Genomic DNA, 21,514 nt, shown 5'->3' on the forward strand with positions numbered 1-21,514 from the left:
TTTTGGACTGGTTAGGAAAGCAGTCTTACAAATTACATTCGATGTGAAGCAAAACGGAAGTTTAAATATTTCACTGGCCACTCTGTTAGATCCACCTGTTCAGCTGCTGAATCAACCAGTCAAATGACGACAGCTCAGTGCATTTAAACATGGTCAAGATGGTCAAATTGTGCTGCCTGTTTTGTTGTGTTGTTGTCAACACGACAAAATTGGTTGACTTCACATTTTAAACATTCAAAATCAGAGATGTGTTGGAAAGCAGTATGGCGTGACAATTTGTCCCTATTGCACCACTTTGTCCTGTGCGGTCTTCTTAACCCCAGAGGACAACACACGTTACTAAAATCAATAAAGCACTCATAATTCAATTAAATTTCTTCAGATTTATTATAATCATGAATAACATAATATTCAACAACCACTATTATTTTCACACCATTTGATATCTGTGTCTGTGGTCCATCTCATTATGACCACAGTGTACCCAGCTTCTGATGGCTGTTTCCAGCAGGATAACGCTCCACATCGCTCAATGCGGCAACTGTGTAGCAGAGTCAAATCTTACATGGATGCTTAAATATTTCTATATCAATCTTTATATACTGTACATAGAAAAACACTGACAGCCTTGTTTAAAATGGTTAGTCTGCCAGTTATTTTTATAATGAACAGTTATTAGGAAAAAATATGATAGCGGGGGGGAAAAGGAGATATAAGTGTAGAAGAAATGGCAGTAAGAAAGTTATGTTCAGATATAAATTAATAAACATCAAAGAATAGTAATCGCAATAGTGGTGCTGTTTGCTCATTTTTTGGGTGGTATTTAGCAAAAATGCACATGTGCTCAACATGTGGGAAGAGTGCAGATAATGCACAGGGTGCTAGCCTGCTAGCGGTTTCTTGCACATACAGTATCCTAATGTCGGAGTTACATTTTTCAGCTCACCTTACACAGTGGTTGTATTTTATGTTAACAGTGCTTATGATATAAATCTGAACACTAAAAAATATTAAATTAACAAGCTACAAAAGATAACATTTCCTAGGGTGTAATTAATGTTGTGTATTTACTAGCACGGACAAGATTACTGTGAATGCTACACAAAACTGTCATGTTAAAATCCAATGGAGTCAGTACAAATGAGCTGAGAAGGAAGATTCAAGAAGCTGGATTCAGTTGATAAGCACTTGGGGTATAAAGATTCATGTTGATATGACAAATATCAGGTATAGAAGTGGCAGGTTTGACAGAGGTTTTATGCTATTAAAAGGATGTGTTGAATATTTGCCTCATATCTGTGAACACACAAAAGTGCCTGGAGCCACTGCAGAAACTTAGACAGCAGCTAATCATGGGTAAGTACAGTATATCTGTTTCGGTCCACTCAACAGCAGATGGAGAAACAACTCTAAAGATGGAAGCACGGTGTAGTCTCGTTAGAAGTGGGGTTAAGGTAGCCACAAAACACCAGATATCACAAAATAAATCTGAGCATTTTGAAATTAGTTCTGAATTTGTGAAAAGAAAATTATGATGCATAATTACAGTCTCACACTCCTGAATCTTGGCTGTTTTCGTCCTCTTTTTTCATCCTGATCATCTCACAAGCAGTATTTTTGTACCATCTATGTATTGTCGACAATAAAGGTTGAGTATTTTCTTCACTTCATATCCTCAGATTTATTTTTCTTGTATTTCCTTTTAACATTTTTTTTTTTTGTAAATATCATATTGTGGCCCACCAACAGTACCTTAACTGCCCACCAGGGTGCGATGGCCAACACTTGGGGAACCACTCACGTTTCCTTTTTGTTGTAATGAAGCTTTGTCACTTCCTAATAACGTCTATGTAGCATGAAAGAATCATCACAGACTCTTGTTCATTTCTTAGGTTTGTCTCCTGCCTCACAGTCCCTACAGTAAATGTTGTGTTATTGCAGCTTCCAGGTTTTATGAGAAGTGGATTACAATGTTAGAGTCCAAGATTTTATATTTAAGCTGTTCTGAAACTCCCTGAAAGGTGAGAAATGATCTTAAATTCTACAAAATCGTTAGTTTTGAGACCTCATCTGTAGTTTAGAAGCTAAAACCTCTCAGAATACAGCGTTAGGGCTGTTTAGAGAAGCTCAGATCTCTAGTTTCTTCTTCATGGTAAGCTTGTACAGGATCTGGTAGCCATCATCCCAGGCGTAGAGCAGCTTCTCGTGGGGATTGTACTTCAGACTTGAGTGAGATCCGTAGCGTTTTGGAAAGTAAACCAGCGGTGCATCTTCACTGGTCACCATGTCGTTGACGTCGAACACACATTGTACTCGTGAGCGTCCAGCCTGCTTGGTGTTGTACACAACATACAGAGTGCCACAGATGACAAAGGCCGCCTCTGCATTCTCTCTGGGACAATTTGTGTCCCACATCTGCTCAATATCCAGTGAGGTGGTGTCCATTTTAGCCAGAGAGATGTACCTTTCATTCTGCTGTGTGGCGTAAATGGCCCACAGGCCTTCCTCATCCACAGCCAGGTCAATCACCGTCTCTGGGGTCAGACCATACACGGGGACGTGGTCCTGCACAGGAAACACTGCACTGTCAGTCAGAGAGTTATTCTGCAGGTCATGTTTAACCACCTTTAACTCGTCAGCCTGACTCATGTAATACACGTAGTTGTTGTAGACCACGTGGCCTGTTCCCCTCCAGGCTGACGGCAGCTTCACTGTACTGGACAGAGACATGCCCGACGAGCGGGTGAAGTCTTGCACAGAGGCAAACGCGTGGATGATGTCGTCTTCCGTCCCATTAAAAATGTAGACCTTCCCAGAGGCCCTGTTGGTGTCTTTAGTCCAGGTGCCCTTTTGCCCTCCGACTCTCTTCAATATCTTCATGGCTTTTATGCTGGAGATCATGTCGCTGCAGTCTGAAACAGAGAGCAGGACAGGCTTTACTCGACACAGCTGGCAGTTTTCAAATATTCTAGTCACGTCTGTACTATTTATAGCTGTGGTTCAGAAAGAACACCTCGTTTTATTTCCATTAGATGTGGCATACACATTCATGGTTCCCATGAAAAACTAATAACATTCCCACCAGTCATCAGCGTCAGCTCTGCTTTCAGTTGAGTGTTAATTAGATGAAACAGCCAGTAGCTAAATTGGCTATAAAGCATCATTTTCCTTTTGTGTGATTAATAAGTTTGTCTACTGTCCATGAAAGAAAAACCAATAAAGAGAGAAATGTTCCTGTGCCCATAGATTAAACTACTCATTTATTAGAAAATTAAAGTAAATTTAGCTCATATGCATTATAAATATGGCTGTCCTCATATTGTGGAAGGACGGGTACTTCCATGAGAAAGCCCATTCAGGGATCAATTTATCCCACAAACAAGTTTCTGTGTTCTCAATTATTTATCATTTGAGGGCCGAAGCATGGCCAAAACTGAAGTTTTTGGCTTTTTTGCTTGAAGAGCTTTTCATAGAGGAGTTTGTTTATTACAGCATGTCAAAATCAATCCTTTGACACAAAACAAAACAAAAAAAATTTGTTAGATCTCAAATATGCACTGTCCAATCTGTCCCAAACTTCATGTGCAGAATCCGAGCTACGTGTCAGTATTAGGTCACACTCATAATGCCACCGTGGTATCTGGAAATCAGCTGTAGGTGATAATCATCATTAAATGTAAATTATCATCAGGCTTTCATTGTGGGTTCCACACATGGTAAACAGCAGCATGACATATAATTAGTGGGTGTTCTCAAACACCAACTAATGGACACAGGACGTGTTAGGTAACTTGTTTATGCAAAACCAGTTACAATCCAGGAAACGTGGCATCCAAATTCGTGCAGGAAACATCTTGACTCCAGTAAAACTCGACATGCATGAAAGTGCAGGAGCACAATCATTGCTGCTTGTATTTTTAATTCTGCATTGTTTTTACATCAGCCAGACACCCTTGCACTGGTGACACATTCCTTTAGTTAACTGTAATTAATTGCTTTAATTTTATTTTCCTGGCTTGTAAATGAATTCTGCATGCAGTCCTGGTGCCATAAAAACGCACAAGCTTACCAAATGTGAGTCTGTCTGACATTAAAGAGAGTTTGCACCATTTCCTCCAGCTTTACACAGATTGCTAAAAACGACAGTGCCAAGCTATTTTTAGAACATTCCTTAAAAACTAAAAGGCACTGCCTCTCAAAACACTTAACACTTAAGTGACACTTGGGATCACTAAATGTAATTTTAAGAATAAAAGAACTTTCATTTAATGCAGCATTACATTCATCTGAAATGATGCAAATTGCAGTAATGATTACTGGAGTTATCAAAAATCGTTTATGATTTTTAATAATAGAATATCTACTCAGTTGGACAGGAAAGAAAGAATCTCTTTCTCTGTCATCTCAAACTGGCTATTTAACATTATTATTGTTATTTTTTTAAAACAACCCAATTCCCAGTGGTAATCGGAGCACTTGGGGCAGTGAACCGTGAACTGGCCGAGTGGCTCCATCAGATCCCAGGAACAACATCTGAGACCTCTGTCCAAAAGAGCACAGTCCTGGGACAGCAAAGATACTGGAGAGGACCCTCAAGCTCCCAGGCCTCTGGCAAAGGACCCAAGCTTTAAGGATAAAGCTCAGGTCCTTGCAGGGCGAGTTGGGAATTTTTTAAATATATATGTGAGTTGGCTCTCATAGACAATGTAATAAATATGCAATTACTGGCAACCAGGTACATGTGTCTAACAGCTTGTTAACCCAGATATCTAATCAGCCAATTACATGGCAGCAATAGCATTTAGACATGTGGACGTGTTTAAGGCAGCCTCTTTAAAAACAGCATCAGGATGGGGAGGAAAGGTCATTTCAGTGACTTTGAACGTGGCAAGGTTGTTGGTGCCAGATGGGCTGAGTGCTTTCTGAGTATTTCAGAACGTGCTGATCTGCTGGGATTTTCCCACACAGTCATCTGTAGAGTTTACAGAGAGGTCAGAGGAGAATAGCCAAACTGCTTTGAAATGATAGGAAGGCGACAACAAATGTACAACATGCGGAACTTCAAAGAAGATGGATTACAGCAGAAAAAGACCACATCAAGCACCACTCCTGACAGGTAAGCAACTGGCAACTGAGGCCTGATTCTACAATTCACACGGGCTCAGCAAAATAGAACAACAGACGAATAGAAAACTGTTGCCTGGTCTGATGAGTCTTGATTGATGTCAGGGTCTGAATTTGCTGTAAACAACATGAAAGCATGGCTGCATCTAGCCTTGTGTCAACAGTTCAGGCTGCAGGTTGATGGTGGTTTAATGGTTTATAGGATGCTTTGTTGTCACACTTTGGGTTCCTTAGTACCAACAAAGGATTGTTTAAACACCACAGCCTACCCCAGTTTTGTTGTTGACCCTACATGACCACAGTGTGCACATCTTCTAATGGCTGCTTCAGCAGTGCAATCATCATGTCACAAAGCTCAAACCACCACAAAATGGTTTCTAGACGATGACAATGATTTCAGTGTACTCAAATAACCTCATCAGTCACCAGATCTCAATGCTGTAGAGCAAGATTTGGTGGAACCAGAGATGCACATCATGGATGTCCAGCTGAGAAATCTGCAGTAACTGTGTGATGTTGTCACGATAATATGGACCAGAATGTCTGAGGAATGTTTTTAGCACCTTGTTGAATTTCTGCCACCAATATTAAAGCAGTTCTGAAGGCAAAAGGAGGTCTCACCTGGTCCTAGTAAGGTATACCTAATAAACTGTCAGCTGACTTGAACTGTTGGTCACATTATTCATGCATTGCTCAAGCATGTCATGTTCATCCCCAATAAAAAAAATCAGGGTATTTAGTAAAGATTTCATTTCTCACCTGAGAGTTGTGAGTATTTGGACTTCTGTTTCTCCTTCACCACAGTCACCTGCTGCTCTATTAGCTTGTCGTCCACATCCACACACGGCTGAGCCCCATTCTGTGTCTCCAGATAGTCTAATTCCCGCTCGACCCGGTCCACCCTGGTCCCCACGCTGTCTATATTCATCCTCAGTGCCTCTTTTTCTTTGTCCAGGTTCTCCAGCTGGGAAACCATCTGCTGCTTCAGCTCCCGCAGCTCGGAGGCATAGCGGGTGGTCTGCTCGTGCCACAGAGAGATCCTGTCCTGTTTTAACAAAGGTGGTTAGTCATAACTGAGATATGATCAGACATGTATTCCCTGTTTGTATAGCACTCAGAATAATAAATAGGATGTGTGTTATACAGTGAGCTTGAGTGGATTTCTAGAGAGCACTGACTGCAATGAAAACACCATAATTTGATGTCCTTTTCAGGCTCAGTAAACACTGTGGTAGAAAGCCATAATAATAAGAATAAAACCCATCTATCAAACAACCGGCTTCAGCCCACATGTGGCAAGTTTCCACCCAGCTCGAGTGTCTATGAGCTGAATGCAGAATACAGCTGGGTGCTTTGTGGTCGAGCCTGACCCATGACCCCGCTGTGGAAGAAGGAAATGAAAAGAGATCCTTCCCACAGGTAATCATTCAACATGACATGAGCTGAGACTGTTAGATGTGGGTAAATAGCATTTTTGGGAGTTCAGTTTAATAAAGTGTGTTAAAAAGGTTCGTGCTTCTCATTTAAATTAAATTACAGACATGACTGACAATCAGTCAGTCTGTTCTTGTGTTTTAGTTTTGTCCAATTAAGCCAAATACATTTGTGTCCATCATAGAAAAAAAGGTTAGCCCTGGCCCTTTTTGTTTTTTAGAATATCTCTTTGTGATGCCAGAAAACTACTTGCCCTCAAAAAAAGTTTTTTCACTGATGCAATTTTGCATAAACTCTTTTTTTTTGTTGGTAACATACGTGCACGTATACCTTGACTAAGGAAACTTCAGAGGCCCATTTCTAACTCACAACTCAGACAAAAATGCCACAGTCCCCGTACCCTTAAAGGAGCTGTATTTTCCAGTAATTTCTCCAGGATTTGGCCACATCTGCATTCCATTGCCTCTGTCCCTAGAAGTTTCCTTTCAGAGGGACTCTGGAGCGCAGGGCTCGGCAGGGAGGTAAAGAGAGTCTTACCTCAATAGCAAGCAGCCTCCGCTCCAAGTAGTCAATCAGTGCTTGGTGCTGAGCTGTGGCAAAGCACGCCAAAGTTACCAAGACAACAAGTCCTCTCATTTTGTGTCAGCTCAGTCTCTTTTAACTCCTGTAAAGTCCTGACTGAAGTTCAGTTAGAGTGTGCCGAGGAGCCAGCAGATTCCCAGAGGTGGGCTGGAATGTTTTACTAAGCTGTCTGGGAGGAGCCAATAACATCTGTGAAGATGGAGGCGCACAGTCTGTGCTTCTTATTTCTACCTTCGACATCCACACCTGACAAACAAACTGAAAAGCTAAACTATACATATCATAATGCTTAAATACATGTTTAGGTTTCAGGAAGTTGGAACATCAGCAGCAACACAAGGAACTAAAATGTGAATTACAGTGATGAGTCAAGGAGGTACAACTTCAGCATGAAGGGCAAGAAACCAGTAGTTGTTTTTGATCTCTGTCACAAAGTCTCTGCAGCATTTACTCTGAAAAATTAAAAGTTTTTTATACTTAGACTCTTTTTTAATGAGACTTTTATTGGGCGTGACCAGGATTAGAAATGTGTACATCAGAGGGACAGCTCAGGTTCAGCAGTTTGGAGACAAAGTTAGAGTGTTAGAAAGTTAGAGATGGATTGAGCAAGTGTAGAGGTGGGATAGTGGATATTCTGGACAAAGGAGGTTGAGTATGGAGCTGCTAGACTGGAGAAAAAGAGGAAGACCACAGAGGAGGTACACGGATGTAGTGAAGGAGGGGTGAAGTTAGATGGAGGCAGAGTATCTGCTATAGCGACCCCTATAGGACGTAGCTGTGATACAAATAAGATTTTTATTGCATGTCTTTAAAAATGCTTACATGCCCAAATGATGCTAAAAGTGCATTTTGTTGATTTAGTCTACTCTCCTGTGCACACTGGTTGTAAAGCAATATGATCCCATTGTCAACTCAACACTGTGATGGACTGACAGTGTGCCCCGCACTCGCTCTGTGACGAATGGGATAGGCTTCAGCTCTGTCTTCAGATGGATGGATGTCCACAAAATTGCATTTTAATAAATAACTATAGTGTGATTCATTTAACTTTACACATCCCCCACATGTGCACTATCTCTGTTATAGATCAATAAGCATAGTTGTGCAGGGTTTATTCGATTGGCCTGCTGTTTATATAGCACTTTCCTGGCCTTACTGATCACTCAAAGGACTAAAAGAGTACTACCCACATAGGCACAGGGAGACATGTATTGCACATTGCTGCAAGTGCAAGTACCATGGTTATACCATCTGTCTCGAGAGGACAGATGCTGTGATTAGGAACTAAGATATTTCAGCTGCAAAAGATCCAGCTTCACTAAGTGTGACATACACATTCAAACTACAGCTTCATTAGCTTATTATCAAGCGTTAGTATTTTGGTTTCCTTTTCTTTTTCTTTTTCTTTGGTGTTCATGTATTTATATATTTATTTATGTATGTCTGAGTCACCTATGTCTGATACCGCAGTACTCCTTCCTGGTTTATATGAAAGCAGTGGCTGAGGGTGGAGCCTGATTCAATACAAAGTTTAAAGAAAAGCTAGACTTTTTCTCCACTGTTTAAAATGGTCTGATCGGTCCGTATATGTGCTTTCCTTTTCTTAACTCAGATTGTTGAGTTAAAATGTGAATATTACAAGTGTGTCTGCAGTGTTTTCCAGCTGTATTAGCTCTCACAGCAATAAGATGTCGCCTGGATAACAGAAACCATAGTTAGAGCAGTGAATTACAGGGAAAGAGAAGCAGATAATGTGTCTGGTCTCCTCTCTAATGATATGGCATACAAACATATTTCTAAAATGTGTATTTATTTTGTTTTTCCAGCTTGCTCTAAAACTATATCTATGTATGTTGTTTTACCCCTGTCATTTAAAAATACAACTATAGTGCAGTGAAGAGGGGGAAGAGTCAAACACTGGGTCGCTGCATTTAACACTGTGGTATATCGTCGCCTGTTAAACCTGTGAGCACCCGTAATTATGAATGTTATAATATATTCTTCCAGTTTTACAGGTGTATACTTCATGAATTTTGAGGGGGGGTTATTCTTTCTTTGTTTGATTTTGTAGGTTACATAAAGCCATGTGTGAAAAGTTGTGGGATTCAAAATATTTTATCCCTTTTTACACTGATGGCTCATGGATATGATGAATATAATGGGTATAATGACACGATTGTGTGTCATGTGGCAATTAATGAAACCAGTAGATCCAGTATACCCAGTATATATGAAATTGTAAATAGATTTTGCTAATCAAAACAGTAACATTTTCATACTTTATGGACCGCAATGGGATCGATTTGCATGTTCATATTTACAGACCTACTGCAGTATGCTGTATGGCTCGCACCCAGCCCACTGATAATATCATCTACTGATGATAGTGAAGGCGTAACATTGATCCCATCAGGATCTCATTTGGATCATTTGGATTGAGAATCCCTTTCTGAGGGGGCAAGTGGACACAAACCATGGCAGCAAAATGTCACTGGATCTCCCCACTGTAATGGTTAGGCAGCTCAGGGTTTTCATACATACAGATAAATAAAATATATACTCTACATGTATGGCTTTCATTTAAATGTGTTTAAATTCTGCACATCAAACTTTACTTTTAACAAATCATGTTACCCTGCAAAGGCGATGTATGTGGGTGTACTAAGAACTGAGCAGGCTGTGTGGAAACTTCCTCTGTGACCTGTTTAAATCCAAAGATTTTTCCTTTCCTGTATCTGAACAGGTAAAATCTGCTGGTAGCACGCTCATCAAACTACTTCATTTTGTAAACAATTTGCTCCTGCTGCTGCCACTCTGTTGTGCAGGGTTGGACTCTTAGGCTTTCACATCCAAATGCAGAATTATGTATATGATTCAGGTCACACCACTAATGCTTCAGCTGCCGCTCTGCATGACTACAACTAAAGGTCTGTTGTGTTTACAGTGCTCAAGGCTTGTTTATGACTTTGCTTTGCTCCACTTTGCACTGTTACCGGTTGAGGTTTGTTTGTGCGGGTTGATTTATTTGAGTCTTTTTTTATGACTGACAAAACAGAACAGGACATTCAAGTCAGAACAATCAGTGGAGATATGTCTATGAAAAAGGTTAGGGGTATATCATTATTAAATGATGTGGTGTTGTGAGTTTGTGAAAAAGCGGCACGTGTACCTGTGCTTGTGCTGATATGAAAATGTTTCCCTGTAGTCCTTCGTGTTAAATGAGGAAAAGTGGGCGGGCTCATGAATGCTCATCACTGAAATTCAAGCAAGAAGCATTCACTTTTTTCACTACTTTTCATTCTTATCCTGTGATTTCACATGAATTCGATTCTCTTTCTGTCCCTGTTACATGATCAGAGCCAAATTTGGTGGGTATCTTCTACCATTAATGACATGAGGGACACTAAAGTGAAAAAAGTGACTTTTAATGAGCCACTCCTGCTTCTGCAGAACTGCTGGTATCACACAAAGGAAAACCACTTTACATGAACCAGCAATGGTAGGTGTGTCTATACTGGCAATCACACTCTCACATGTCTTTTGGAAACAATGTAGATCAAGCAGACTAAATGTGGTGCTGCTGAATAACGTGTACAGCGTTAGCGCCGAGGAAGGCTGGATTTCGGATGGCAGCATGCAGTCTCTTAAATATTTAAATATTTAATTCTCTGAACACCATCAGACTCTCAGAGGACAGTTTAGTTAAAAGAAAAAGTCCTGACGTTGGCAGGTCCCGACTAACTCAGGAGGATGGGTCCACAGTACCAAACAGCAGTCATGACCTCCTGAAACAAAGCACAGAAAATAAAGTTACAATAATCATATTTATTTGTGAGTATTTAAGTTACAATTCCTATTGTAGCTATTACTGCTAATAATATAAATAAATAATTGATGTTAAGGTTATGAGCAACTACAGCAAGTCCTTTACAATCTGAAGTTTTGTCAAACTTCTTTGTTGCACTGTGTGATCCAAGTTTCCCCACTGATGTCATCCCAGTGTGAACTCATCACTGTGAATAAAATTGTCATAAATCTGCTATTAAAAGTTAAAACTTGTTTTATCAGCTGCACTGTATATATTTATTTTTCATTTGTAATGTTATTCTACAGTATTTTTGTACAAGATAGAAACTATACATTATTATATAATGATATGATATAGAAAGCTAATTATTATTATTACCAGTAGCAGTAATTAGCAGTAACATATCATTATCAGATACTACAACACAATTTGTAGTACTACAATATTATTCTGTCCGCTGCACAGTTACAGAATATCATACTTTTCCTCCTGTAAGCTCATTATCACGTGTTTTACTAACACACAGTTTATGTACTCACAGGTATCCATATATGGTGCTAATGTGGCAGTCTTGGACCGAGTGGGCTGGGAAACTAATAGACGTGTTGGTCAGTGTTACTGTGTGTCTATTTGAATATGAGCCAATCCTTTTTTTCATTTTTTCTCAGCACATTTGCCTACAGGATTTCGCTTCTTCCTCAATGATTGGGCAGAATGCTCTGTAACCTCCTGAAACATGCAAAGTGATGCAAATCTTTTCGGAGCACTATCAGGATGAGAACTGAGGGTCTCTGGCTATCAGTCGGAAAATCAGCTGTTGGGAGATCATATAAGCTTAGAGGAACCTCTACAGACAAGGATACTGGGTATGTATGGCTGGATAATTCTTGCATTATGAGATTTAAACAGTATTTCACATGATTTTGAATTGGTTTGTAGTGTGTAAATACGTTTGTAAAGAAGGAAATTATCTTCAGTGCACTAAAATATCAGTTTAGTCTTCCAGAAAAGGAAAACTAAGCTTCCAAAGTGCCGCTGAAACTGAGTGCATCCAGGCAACATGGACCAAACATTTCGAGCAGTAACCCGCAGCCCTGGGATTATAATCTGGAGAATTGAGGTAATTTTAATTGCTGCAGTATTGACAATTATAATATTGTAGCTGTTTAAAAAAAAATCAAAAATCAAAAATCTAATTCAGCTGTTTGTCCTGGCAGGTGATGAGCAGTGATGATTGAAGTAGTTGTTAAATCTGATGTATAGATGTGTTTGGTGAACATGAAAATAAAGACACTATGTTTTTGTTGTTGTGCAACAGAAAATGGAGCTGGTTCAAGTTCCTGAGAAATCTTACGGAAGCTTTTTTGAAGGCGACTGCTACGTGCTTCTGTTTGTAAGTCTGTGATGGCCACTGATGCACTATTACACTGTTAGATTCAAGGACTTCATATTATGTAGTTAATTCTGCTATTGGTTTTCAACACTTTTCCATTTGGTTTTGTTCTTTGAGTAGTCAGTGGTAACTAAATACTCTGATTCCTGCTATACACTACAGTCTTGACACAATTGTGCACTTCTCCAGACCCAGAAGGTGGGCAACTCTCTGTCTTATAACATCCACTACTGGATCGGCTCACAGTCCACTCAGGATGAGCAGGGTTCTGCTGCTATTTACACCGTACAGCTTGATGAATTTTTGGGCTCTTCCCCGATTCAGTACCGAGAGGTCCAGGACCACGAATCTGACACTTTCAAGGGCTACTTCAAACAAGGAATAATGTGAGTGAATGCCAGCACAGTAGTTATTAATATAAAGTAAAAGAAACCACAACAATTATCATGCCAATATTTTTAGCTACAAGAAAGGCGGTGTTGCATCAGGCATGAGACACACTGAAACCAACACATATGATGTGAAGAGACTGCTCCATGTGAAAGGAAAGAAAAGGGTGATTGCCAAGGAGGTGAGCCATACTTCAAAGCAGTTATATAACATTACTGGACAGATTATATCTGACAGAAAGATTGCTTTATGCTTTATTCTTTCAGGTGGAGATGAGCTGGAAGAGTTTTAACCTTTCAGATGTGTTTTTGCTGGACTTGGGCAAGAACATCATTCAGTGGAACGGACCAAAGAGTAACAGACAAGAAAGGCTCAAAGTAAGATTTTATTTTTTAAGTGTAACAGTGCTGTTGGATGGGATACTCATACTGGAATATACATTTAAGAAGAAATAAAAAAAGCATGTGCAAAAAGGGCTTGTGATGAGTAACCTTTACCCTTACCTTAACTGTACCGGTATGGTGTAGTTACAGGTTCAGTTAATCTAAATTACTCATATTAAAATCTCTATACTCTGTGCTTTATGTATGTAATATTTAATACTTTTACTTATTTTGCCAGTTAAGTATCATTATGAAATCTGCTATGAAGAGTTGTGGGTGTGCACAGTTAAAGCTGATTTCCTTCTTCCTGCAGAGGGTTAAAGGGTTTCTGCAGGAAGAAACTAAGATACAGATGATATCATTGCAAAAGTGACTTAAACTTTTAAATCATAAAGAGCCTTTATCTAGTGAATATTTGCATATTGTAATTTTATTCTGTAGGTGATTCAGTCATATTTATTAAATAGTAAGCTCACATGTTCGGACAAGCAAACGTAGCACGATAAAAGAGGTTTCAAACAAATGCTCACAGAAAGTCTGAACTGAAAAGCAAATAACACAGGTGCGCATTAAAAACACAATTAAAAAAAAAGACAAAGTACAAGGCTGGAAGTGAAGTACAGGTACATAATGTTAATTCAAATATGACTTATTTTAAAGGGGATTCTGATCTAAGAAGCACACACAAACAGTTTAACAGTTTATTTCTGCCAGGATGTCTGTTTCTGCAGTGCTCACAAAACCAACTCACATGTTTTTACATGTTTAATAGGATGTTTAAAACAAGGTTTATCTGAGGAATTGACCAAATTATATTCCAGCTTCCCAACTCTTGGACATTGCGACAGCTTGTACTTTAAAAATACTTTTGAAAATAAGATATTACTGCAGATTACGGTACTGAGTGTCCAGTATGTAGAAGTAAACTGTTACTTTGCTGTTTCTCAGGGCATGTTGCTGGCCCAAGACATCCGAGACAGAGAGAGAGGAGGTCGGGCAGAGATCAGAGTGGTGGAGGGTGAAGCTGAGAGCAGTTCTCCTCAGGCCATGGAGCTCATGACAGAGACGCTTGGAGAAAGAACCGTAGCGCTGAAGGACGGACCTCCTGATGAAGCAGTTGACCAAGAACAGAAGGGACAACTCACACTTTACCAGTGAGAAGCTCACCGACAACTGATACCATACCTATGTTAAGATTCAATTTTGCAGTATTTTATTTGTTAACGACTTTCATTTCAGGATCTCAGATGCAGACGGCCAGATGAGGGTCACAGAAGTTGCTACGAGACCACTAGTTCAGGATCTTCTTAACCATGATGTGAGCCGTTAAACAAAAAACAAATATACACATTAATATTCAACCACAACAATGAGCTAGAGCTAAAACTCCATATTTACTAAAATATAATGACTTAGTTTTGTAAAATTACTACGAATAATCTTATTATTTTAGGACTCCTACATCCTGGACCAGGGAGGGGTAAAGATCTTTGTGTGGAAGGGGAAGAAAGCAAACAAAGAAGAACGACAGGCCGCTATGACCAGAGCTTTGGTGAGAAGAACTGTTAAGAGCTTTTACCTAACTGATGAAAGGTGTCATATTTATTTCCTCTGTTGTAATTGAATTGCCGTCGTAGGACTTCATTAAAGCGAAAAACTACCCGATCACTACAAATGTGGAGACAGTGAATGATGGGGCAGAGTCAGCTCTCTTCAAGCAGCTGTTCCAGAGGTGGACTGTGAAAGACCAGACTCAAGGTCTGGGAAAAGTGAACACAAAAGGAAGGATCGGTACGTGTAGCTGTGAATTCAGAGGAGGGGAAAGAAACACACACACATATAACAAAAAAGTCTTCAGATTTTAAAAGAAAACCAACATAAATACAAGTTACTTCTGATCACAGTATCTTTATAACATTGCTTTATCATCATATTTTCTTTAGCTCATGTCACACAGGAGAAATTTGATGCTTCATTGATGCACGCCCAGCCAGAGGTTGCTGCACAAGAGAGGATGGTGGACGATGGCACAGGTCAAGTAGAGGTATAGGAATAAATTAACTTTAAATTTAACATTTTTATCAGTAATGCAGTTGCATCAAACAGTCCTCTGCATCAAAGACTCCTCCCACGTCATAAACAGTCCATCAAATGTAACAATCAGTCATTAAAAACCTAGCTAGAAGTCGAAATAATAATCTCATGGTGTCATTTGAACAGGGTTTCACAGATATGTCACCAAAAATAAATAAACAAAATATCAAAATCTCATGCTAAGTATCTAAAAAAAAGTCCTCATTCTGTGTGACAGCCTACTTTGTAAAACCAGCAATGATGACTTGATTATGCTGTAATCAGTCTCAAACCTGTGGGCCTCTTTAAACCACACAGAGTTCAGTTATTATTTGTTTATTTATTTATTTTTTAATCAGAATTAAAGAACAGGAAAGACTGCTTTCTGTCCTTCAACCACCTATTTCCCCTCCTTCTGGTGTAATTACCGGTGTAGCCTCACGGGGTCACTAACATACTTACAGATTTTAAAACTTTATATCAGGAGAAAATCAAGTACTGCTGATGCTGCTCTATGGTCTGTTTGAAGCTTTCAGCTCTTCAAATTAAACATTCATGTTGGTGATTTCACAGAGAAAGTGCAGATATTCCATGTTAATTTACTTTTGACCTGCCCAGGTGTGGAGAATTGAAAACCTTGAGCTAGCCCCTATGGACCCCCAATGGTATGGATACCTCTATGGAGGAGACTGCTACCTGATCCTCTACACTTACTTGGTTAACAACAAGAAGTGCTACCTGCTCTATATGTGGCAGGTGAGGTCACAGTTAAAGCAATTCACAATCACACACCTAAACCTCTTTGTATGTGTCACTGTACCGTATGAGATTTGTGTCACTTGAAATTTCAGGGGCGTCATGCGACACAGGACGAGCTGGCTGCCTCGGCTTTCCAGGCTGTGAGCTTAGATCAAAAGTACAACGGAGAGCCTGTTCAAGTGAGAGTAACTATGGGCAGGGAGCCGAGACACTTCATGGCAATTTTCAAAGGAAAACTGGTTATCTTTGAAGTAAGACTCTTCTCTCAACTTACCCTTATTTCATTTGAAACATAAACACCCCACTTCTGGTTTTGTAACAGTACAGGGTAACACTTTATGATACGTGATATGGTAGGTAGAATTTCCCTAAAACTAAGTGGAATTTCAATGCATTACAATGAAATTATATTTACCTATAAATTCTCACTGTTAGATACTCTAGAATAAGAAGAGAATCATTCAGTTTTTACAACGTTACTGTTTAATGAAAAGAGTCACAAATGATACTGCAAGTAATTTAAATTACTGGTGTCTTACTTGAGCGTTTAATTTTTTTTATTGTACATTTACTCTGGTGTGCATCATGGATGTTTCACAATTCAACTGTCCTTGTATATTACATATAAAATATGAAAGGACACGGCTTTCATTGCATATAAAAATGTGCTAATAATCGTTCTCCCTTTTCTACTTATAAGAAAAAACAAGCATAGGCCCATGTGATCTTTTATACTGATGGAGCCAAATCTTAATTCATATTTTTTATTTCCAGTTAAAATTACTGCAAAATTACACGCAAACCCAGACTTGGACACAAGAGAATCAACAATAAATTATTGAATATGATATATAAATACATATATTTATGCTTTTTCATTTGCACAGTTTAATAATTTATTTGCTTTCTTTTTGTTATTTTTACACAAAAAAACCCCTGCAAAGTACAACATTTAAAGTTGAAGATGGAGAAATTTTAGTTGTTCTTCCAGTAAATTACCTAATAGTATGCATTCATCAGCATTGCTTGCTCAATACTTCAAATTAGTTATGCATTAGATATAGTTATGGAAAATGACAGTATAATGTCTCCTTTCCTTTTTTATCTGTAAAAAGTTGAACTTTTACCAACTTGATGTTAAATTGTTAATTGTTAAACTACATTGTGATTATAGATGACATACATTGAAATGCTATTAAATTCTATGGGAATCACACCGTTTGTTGCTTGCCCTATTACAAAGTGCTACTCTGCACAGGATATTTTTGTTCTTCCCTTTAGGGCGGCACATCTAGAAAAGGATCTTCAGAACCTGAGCCTCCAGTGAGATTGTTCCAGGTTCACGGGACTGACCAGTTTAACACAAAAACCATCGAGGTCCCAGCCCTGGCCACCTCTCTAAACTCTAGTGATGTGTTTTTGCTCAAGAGCCAAACAGGAATGTATCTCTGGTGCGGAAAGGTAAAAGATACAACTTTATTTTAGACAGAGAAACTGACAGGCCCTTTAGAGCATTTTTGTCTCTTCTTTAATGTAATATAATTCATGATGAAAGATATCTGGAGAGAAATGTCTAACTATTTGGGGAGATTTCTTTCTTCACAGTGAGGGGTGAGTCACATTTCACACAGTATTTTAAAAAAATCATTTTTCTAAATTAAGAGAATAGTCATTTTGAAAGTCTGAGTTTTGGGTGCATAGGTGAGGTCCCTTTGCCGAAAAGAGACTAATAAAAATCCCCTTCTGTCTATCACCTTTACATAGAAAATAGGAACAGATGATGGGTTCTTACGATGAAGCTTTAAGGGCTAATGAGTAAAATATTCTTATCAAACTGATTTTTAAAGGCACCTGAACGAACAGTATTTAAGGTTTAGGTACCCTAAGGTTAGTAAGAATAACAAGCATGTAAATTTTCCCTGAATTAATTAGAAACAGTAAAAGCAGCTGCTCCCTTGTCTGAAGGGGTTGCAACAGTGGTAGCTCCACATGTTTGATTTAGAAGAGTTTAATGGTGGATGTCCTTCCTCCAAAAAAAGAATAAAGTAATGTACAGATAGTAATTTTTGGTTTTTATTAAGATTTTAATATAAGTGTGCTGTAAGGACTGTAGAGAAATTGTTTCTCACAGTTTCGAGCTGACTAACTCAGCAGGCCCAGACAGGCCTCTGCACTTTTTGGGTGGAACCGAAAGTCAGACCTTAGCATCTCTCATCAGGGCTTATCATAGCTAAGACTCTTGTGGCAGAAGAGAATCAAATACCAAAGGAAAGAGGGCATCATTAGAAGAGTGGAGGCTGTTAAGGAAACAAATTGATGGTCAATAACCATGAATGAATATAACTGGTTGGATGCATTTTTTGAGCATATAGTATATATATACATAGTATATATATATATATATATATATATATCAAATATATATATATATATATATATATCAATATATATATATCAAAGTACTAGGACTGATTGGCTTTTCGGTCTGTCTGTCGGTGAGCATCTGCCCTTGCTGTGGTTTTGCTGAGTCAAACAGTTCATCTCTACCAGCTGCTGACTCAGCATTCATGAATTTCCTTCATAAGAATAACAAACATGTCACAAGATTTTCCTCATTTTCTAAAACCAGATTAAATCAAATAAAATGAACATTTTTAGCAAAATATAGGCCTATTGATGAGCTCTGGGGTCGGGGGTGGCATCTTTTTGTAAACCAGGGATCAAGTGGAGATGAGAGAGCCATGGCGAAAGAGGTCAGCTCAGCAATCAGCCAGAACTCACCACGAGGCTCTGAAGAGATTATTGCAGAGGGTCAGGAGCCCATTGAATTCTGGGAACTGCTTGGGGGGAAAGCTCCCTATGCAAATGACAAGAGGTGAGGATAGTATGAACAGGTGAACCAACAGCTTCAAGTGTGACTTTTCTATATGTTTGCTTTCACTTGGTTATGTGCCATCCGCAGATTGCAGCAGGTAGTTTTGGACCATAAGCCACGCCTGTTTGAATGCTCCAATAAGACAGGGCGTTTCATTGTGACTGAGGTGACTCACTTCATACAGGATGACCTCAGCGAGGATGATGTCATGCTACTGGACACATGGGACCAGGTAGGATTTTTGAGAGGTTATTAATATGAACATAACAATGAATTAAATAAACTCCACCACTTTAATCACATCCTGCTTTTTCTCCAGGTGTTTATCTGGGTCGGTAAAGACGCAAATGAGGAGGAGCGCAAAGAGGCACTGACAACCAGCCAAGAGTATCTGCAGACCCACCCGGGTGACAGAGATCCACACACCCCCATTGTCTTGATCAAGCAAGGCTTCGAGCCACCCACCTTCACTGGGTGGTTTACAGCCTGGGATCCCACCAAATGGAGTGTGAGTGTTATGCTTTTGAGCTGAAATGTGGATTTCCATTTATAATTAAAATAATCTTACAAATATTTCTCTCTTTCAGTCAGGAAAGAGCTATGAGGAGCTGAAGAAGGAGTTTGGAGATACAGCGTCACCTGTTAATGTTACTGTTGCAGTATGTAAAGTTTTATTCATTTCTCAAACTCTGTTTAGGTTAAAACTTGCAACAAAGTTCTATGTTAGCATGAAGTTTTAGCTCGTGAATTATTGAATTTAAAAGATTTAAAATTTATAGGCCTTTCCTATCATAATCTGCAGTGTGGAGTGTAGCTATATTAGACCCTCAAGTGTAGGAAACAGAAGGCAAAAGTTCAAAATATTTATTGATGATGAATCAAAATCCAAGAATCCAAACACAAAGAGCAAAGCCAGGTAAGTAACTGGGAGCACTGGGTGTGTACTGCCACAGACACACAACTAAGTGAACAACACAATAAAGAGAACAAGCAAACTGGAGCTTTAAATGGGCACAAGAGATCAGCGAAAGTGGAAACATAAGAGCAACAAGACTCAGGTGAAACTAATCAAGGACAGTGAGACAAAATAAAAATAAGGACAAAGCACAAGAGCAAAATGACTCACAAAACAAAACAAGAACTATTCTGGAGAAGACTTGACAACAATATGCAAAAGGACACTGAGGAGGCAGTGACGAACTAAAACAAGTAAATAAATATAAATGCTCTAAACATGATCAGAAACCAAACAAAATAAAGAATATGAATCCTAAAGGCCAAACAAAAGTTCATAATGAAGGTAGAAATAAGGGCCAGAACCTGCATTAATAAAGTACTGTGATTTGTATGCTCAAAGATTGAGATTAATAATACAATATAAACTAAAATGTTCTTTTAATGTGATTTTCTAGGAGCAGAACGGAGGGAACAGTGTGAAAAGTTTTCAGTGTTTCCCACCTGACGATTTGAAAAACAAGCTTGCCAACGAGCTGCCAGAAGGTGTTGACCCGAAACAGAAAGAGGTATGTACGCGCGTTCCCAATGTTTCCATTTCCCATCAATTCCACATTTAAGTTCAAGATTTGTACGTGTATCTGCTTATTCATTAATTTAGTGATGATTACAACCATCACCAGTAAAACTCTGCAGCTTAAAAAATAACACGTGTGCCATCACCCGCTAAACTTTGTCACCTCATTTGCAGAAATACCTCTCTGACACTGACTTCACCACCGTCTTTGGAATGACCAAAGATGAGTTTGTGAGCTTGCCGCAGTGGAAACAGCTGAAAATGAAGAAAGAAAAAGGGATGTTTTGAGATTTCTTTCAGTATTTGAAATAAGTAGTTACTGATAGAAGCCAGCTGTTGGGGTCTCTTTGTATGATCTTTCTTGCTTTTCATGTTTTTTCACTTATTAATCTTTAAAAATTTATAATCATGAGTCCATTCTGTACATTTTAGTCAAATTACTTTTTTTTTTCAAAACTTTATTTTTGTAATCTGTGCTGCCTTTATGGAGTTAACACTATTTAGGAACTCTTGTGTCAAAATCAATGAACCTAACTGAACTATGAACCACAATGGCTGTTCCCCTCTGCATGTTTGTGCAGTCGAACCCCGTAGGAGGCAACAGTTAACTCACACGTCTTATATTACGATATTTATCAGGATGTCATTTTTTAACAAATGTGATTCTTACCAGGTTCAAATAAATGATTTAAATAAGACCTCAGATAAACAACATTGCACTGTCATTTATTCAATTAATAAAACGTAAGAATGTGAAAAAGTAAGTTCATGTTTCAATAGCTTGTAGAAACACTTTCAGCAACAATGATAATCATTTTCTGTATGACTCTGTATAACTTTCCTTGTTGTGGAGGAATTTTGGCCCGATCTTCCTTACATGCGTTGCTTCAGTTCATTGAAATTTGATTGATGTTCTAGATTGATTTTTTTTATTGTGTCCCAATATGTAAAATCTTAAGACATGGAAGATGGTGCATTTTCTTTTATCCCCATAATGGCCAATAGGATTAATAGGTTTAGAACTAAACTGAAAACTATTTATAAAGAAGAAAGTAATTAAAATGATTTACTTAGTTGCAAACATTTGTGTCACTTACTTTGAAGTTACTCATAATATGAAAGTAAAGATGACCTGATTTTCCATCTTTTGTGCAAATAAGGA

The 21,514-nt window shown here is 38.7% G+C and overlaps 2 protein-coding genes across 4 annotated transcripts; one reads left to right on the forward strand and one right to left on the reverse strand.

The window, feature by feature from the left end:
• Positions 1-363: 363 nt before the first annotated feature.
• Positions 364-7,275, reverse strand: olfml3b (olfactomedin-like 3b). Its single transcript, XM_026168204.1, has 3 exons — positions 7,096-7,275; positions 5,884-6,169; positions 364-2,912 (listed from the first exon to the last, which is right to left on the reverse strand). The coding sequence occupies exons 1-3, from the start codon at positions 7,192-7,194 to the stop codon at positions 2,128-2,130; spliced, it is 1,170 nt and encodes a 389-aa protein (XP_026023989.1). The 5' UTR covers positions 7,195-7,275; the 3' UTR covers positions 364-2,127.
• Positions 7,276-11,737: 4,462 nt separating this feature from the next.
• avil (advillin) lies at positions 11,738-21,061 on the forward strand. Of its 3 annotated transcripts, none has more exons than XM_026168206.1 (20): positions 11,738-11,814; positions 11,942-12,068; positions 12,267-12,341; positions 12,531-12,727; positions 12,804-12,912; positions 12,998-13,108; positions 14,063-14,268; positions 14,354-14,432; positions 14,568-14,666; positions 14,752-14,905; positions 15,058-15,158; positions 15,806-15,943; positions 16,039-16,197; positions 17,228-17,407; positions 18,664-18,821; positions 18,909-19,053; positions 19,141-19,329; positions 19,409-19,480; positions 20,234-20,344; positions 20,527-21,061. In XM_026168206.1, the coding sequence occupies exons 2-20, from the start codon at positions 12,009-12,011 to the stop codon at positions 20,638-20,640; spliced, it is 2,457 nt and encodes an 818-aa protein (XP_026023991.1). In that variant the 5' UTR covers positions 11,738-11,814; positions 11,942-12,008; the 3' UTR covers positions 20,641-21,061. The 3 variants fall into 3 exon arrangements, with proteins under 3 accessions (XP_026023991.1, XP_026023993.1, XP_026023992.1); XM_026168208.1 differs by having other exon boundaries at positions 11,947-12,068; XM_026168207.1 differs by lacking the exon at positions 11,738-11,814 and having other exon boundaries at positions 11,895-12,068.
• The last annotated feature ends 453 nt before the right edge of the window (positions 21,062-21,514 follow it).

Source organism: Astatotilapia calliptera, chromosome 5 (assembly GCF_900246225.1).
Source record: "Astatotilapia calliptera chromosome 5, fAstCal1.2, whole genome shotgun sequence".
Lineage (NCBI taxonomy): Eukaryota > Metazoa > Chordata > Actinopteri > Cichliformes > Cichlidae > Astatotilapia > Astatotilapia calliptera.

Coding starts and splice junctions, on each gene's coding strand:
- olfml3b (XM_026168204.1), bottom strand. CDS start 7,194: ATGAGAGGACTTGTTGTCTTGGTAACTTTGGCGTGCTTTGCCACAGCT. Junction 6,170..7,095: donor GGAGGCTGCTTGCTATTGAG/GTAAGACTCTCT, acceptor TTGTTAAAACAG/GACAGGATCTCTCTGTGGCA. Junction 2,913..5,883: donor CAAATACTCACAACTCTCAG/GTGAGAAATGAA, acceptor TCTCTGTTTCAG/ACTGCAGCGACATGATCTCC.
- avil (XM_026168206.1), top strand. CDS start 12,009: ATGGACCAAACATTTCGAGCAGTAACCCGCAGCCCTGGGATTATAATC. Junction 14,269..14,353: donor GGACAACTCACACTTTACCA/GTGAGAAGCTCA, acceptor CTTTCATTTCAG/GATCTCAGATGCAGACGGCC. Junction 19,330..19,408: donor GGGATCCCACCAAATGGAGT/GTGAGTGTTATG, acceptor TCTCTCTTTCAG/TCAGGAAAGAGCTATGAGGA.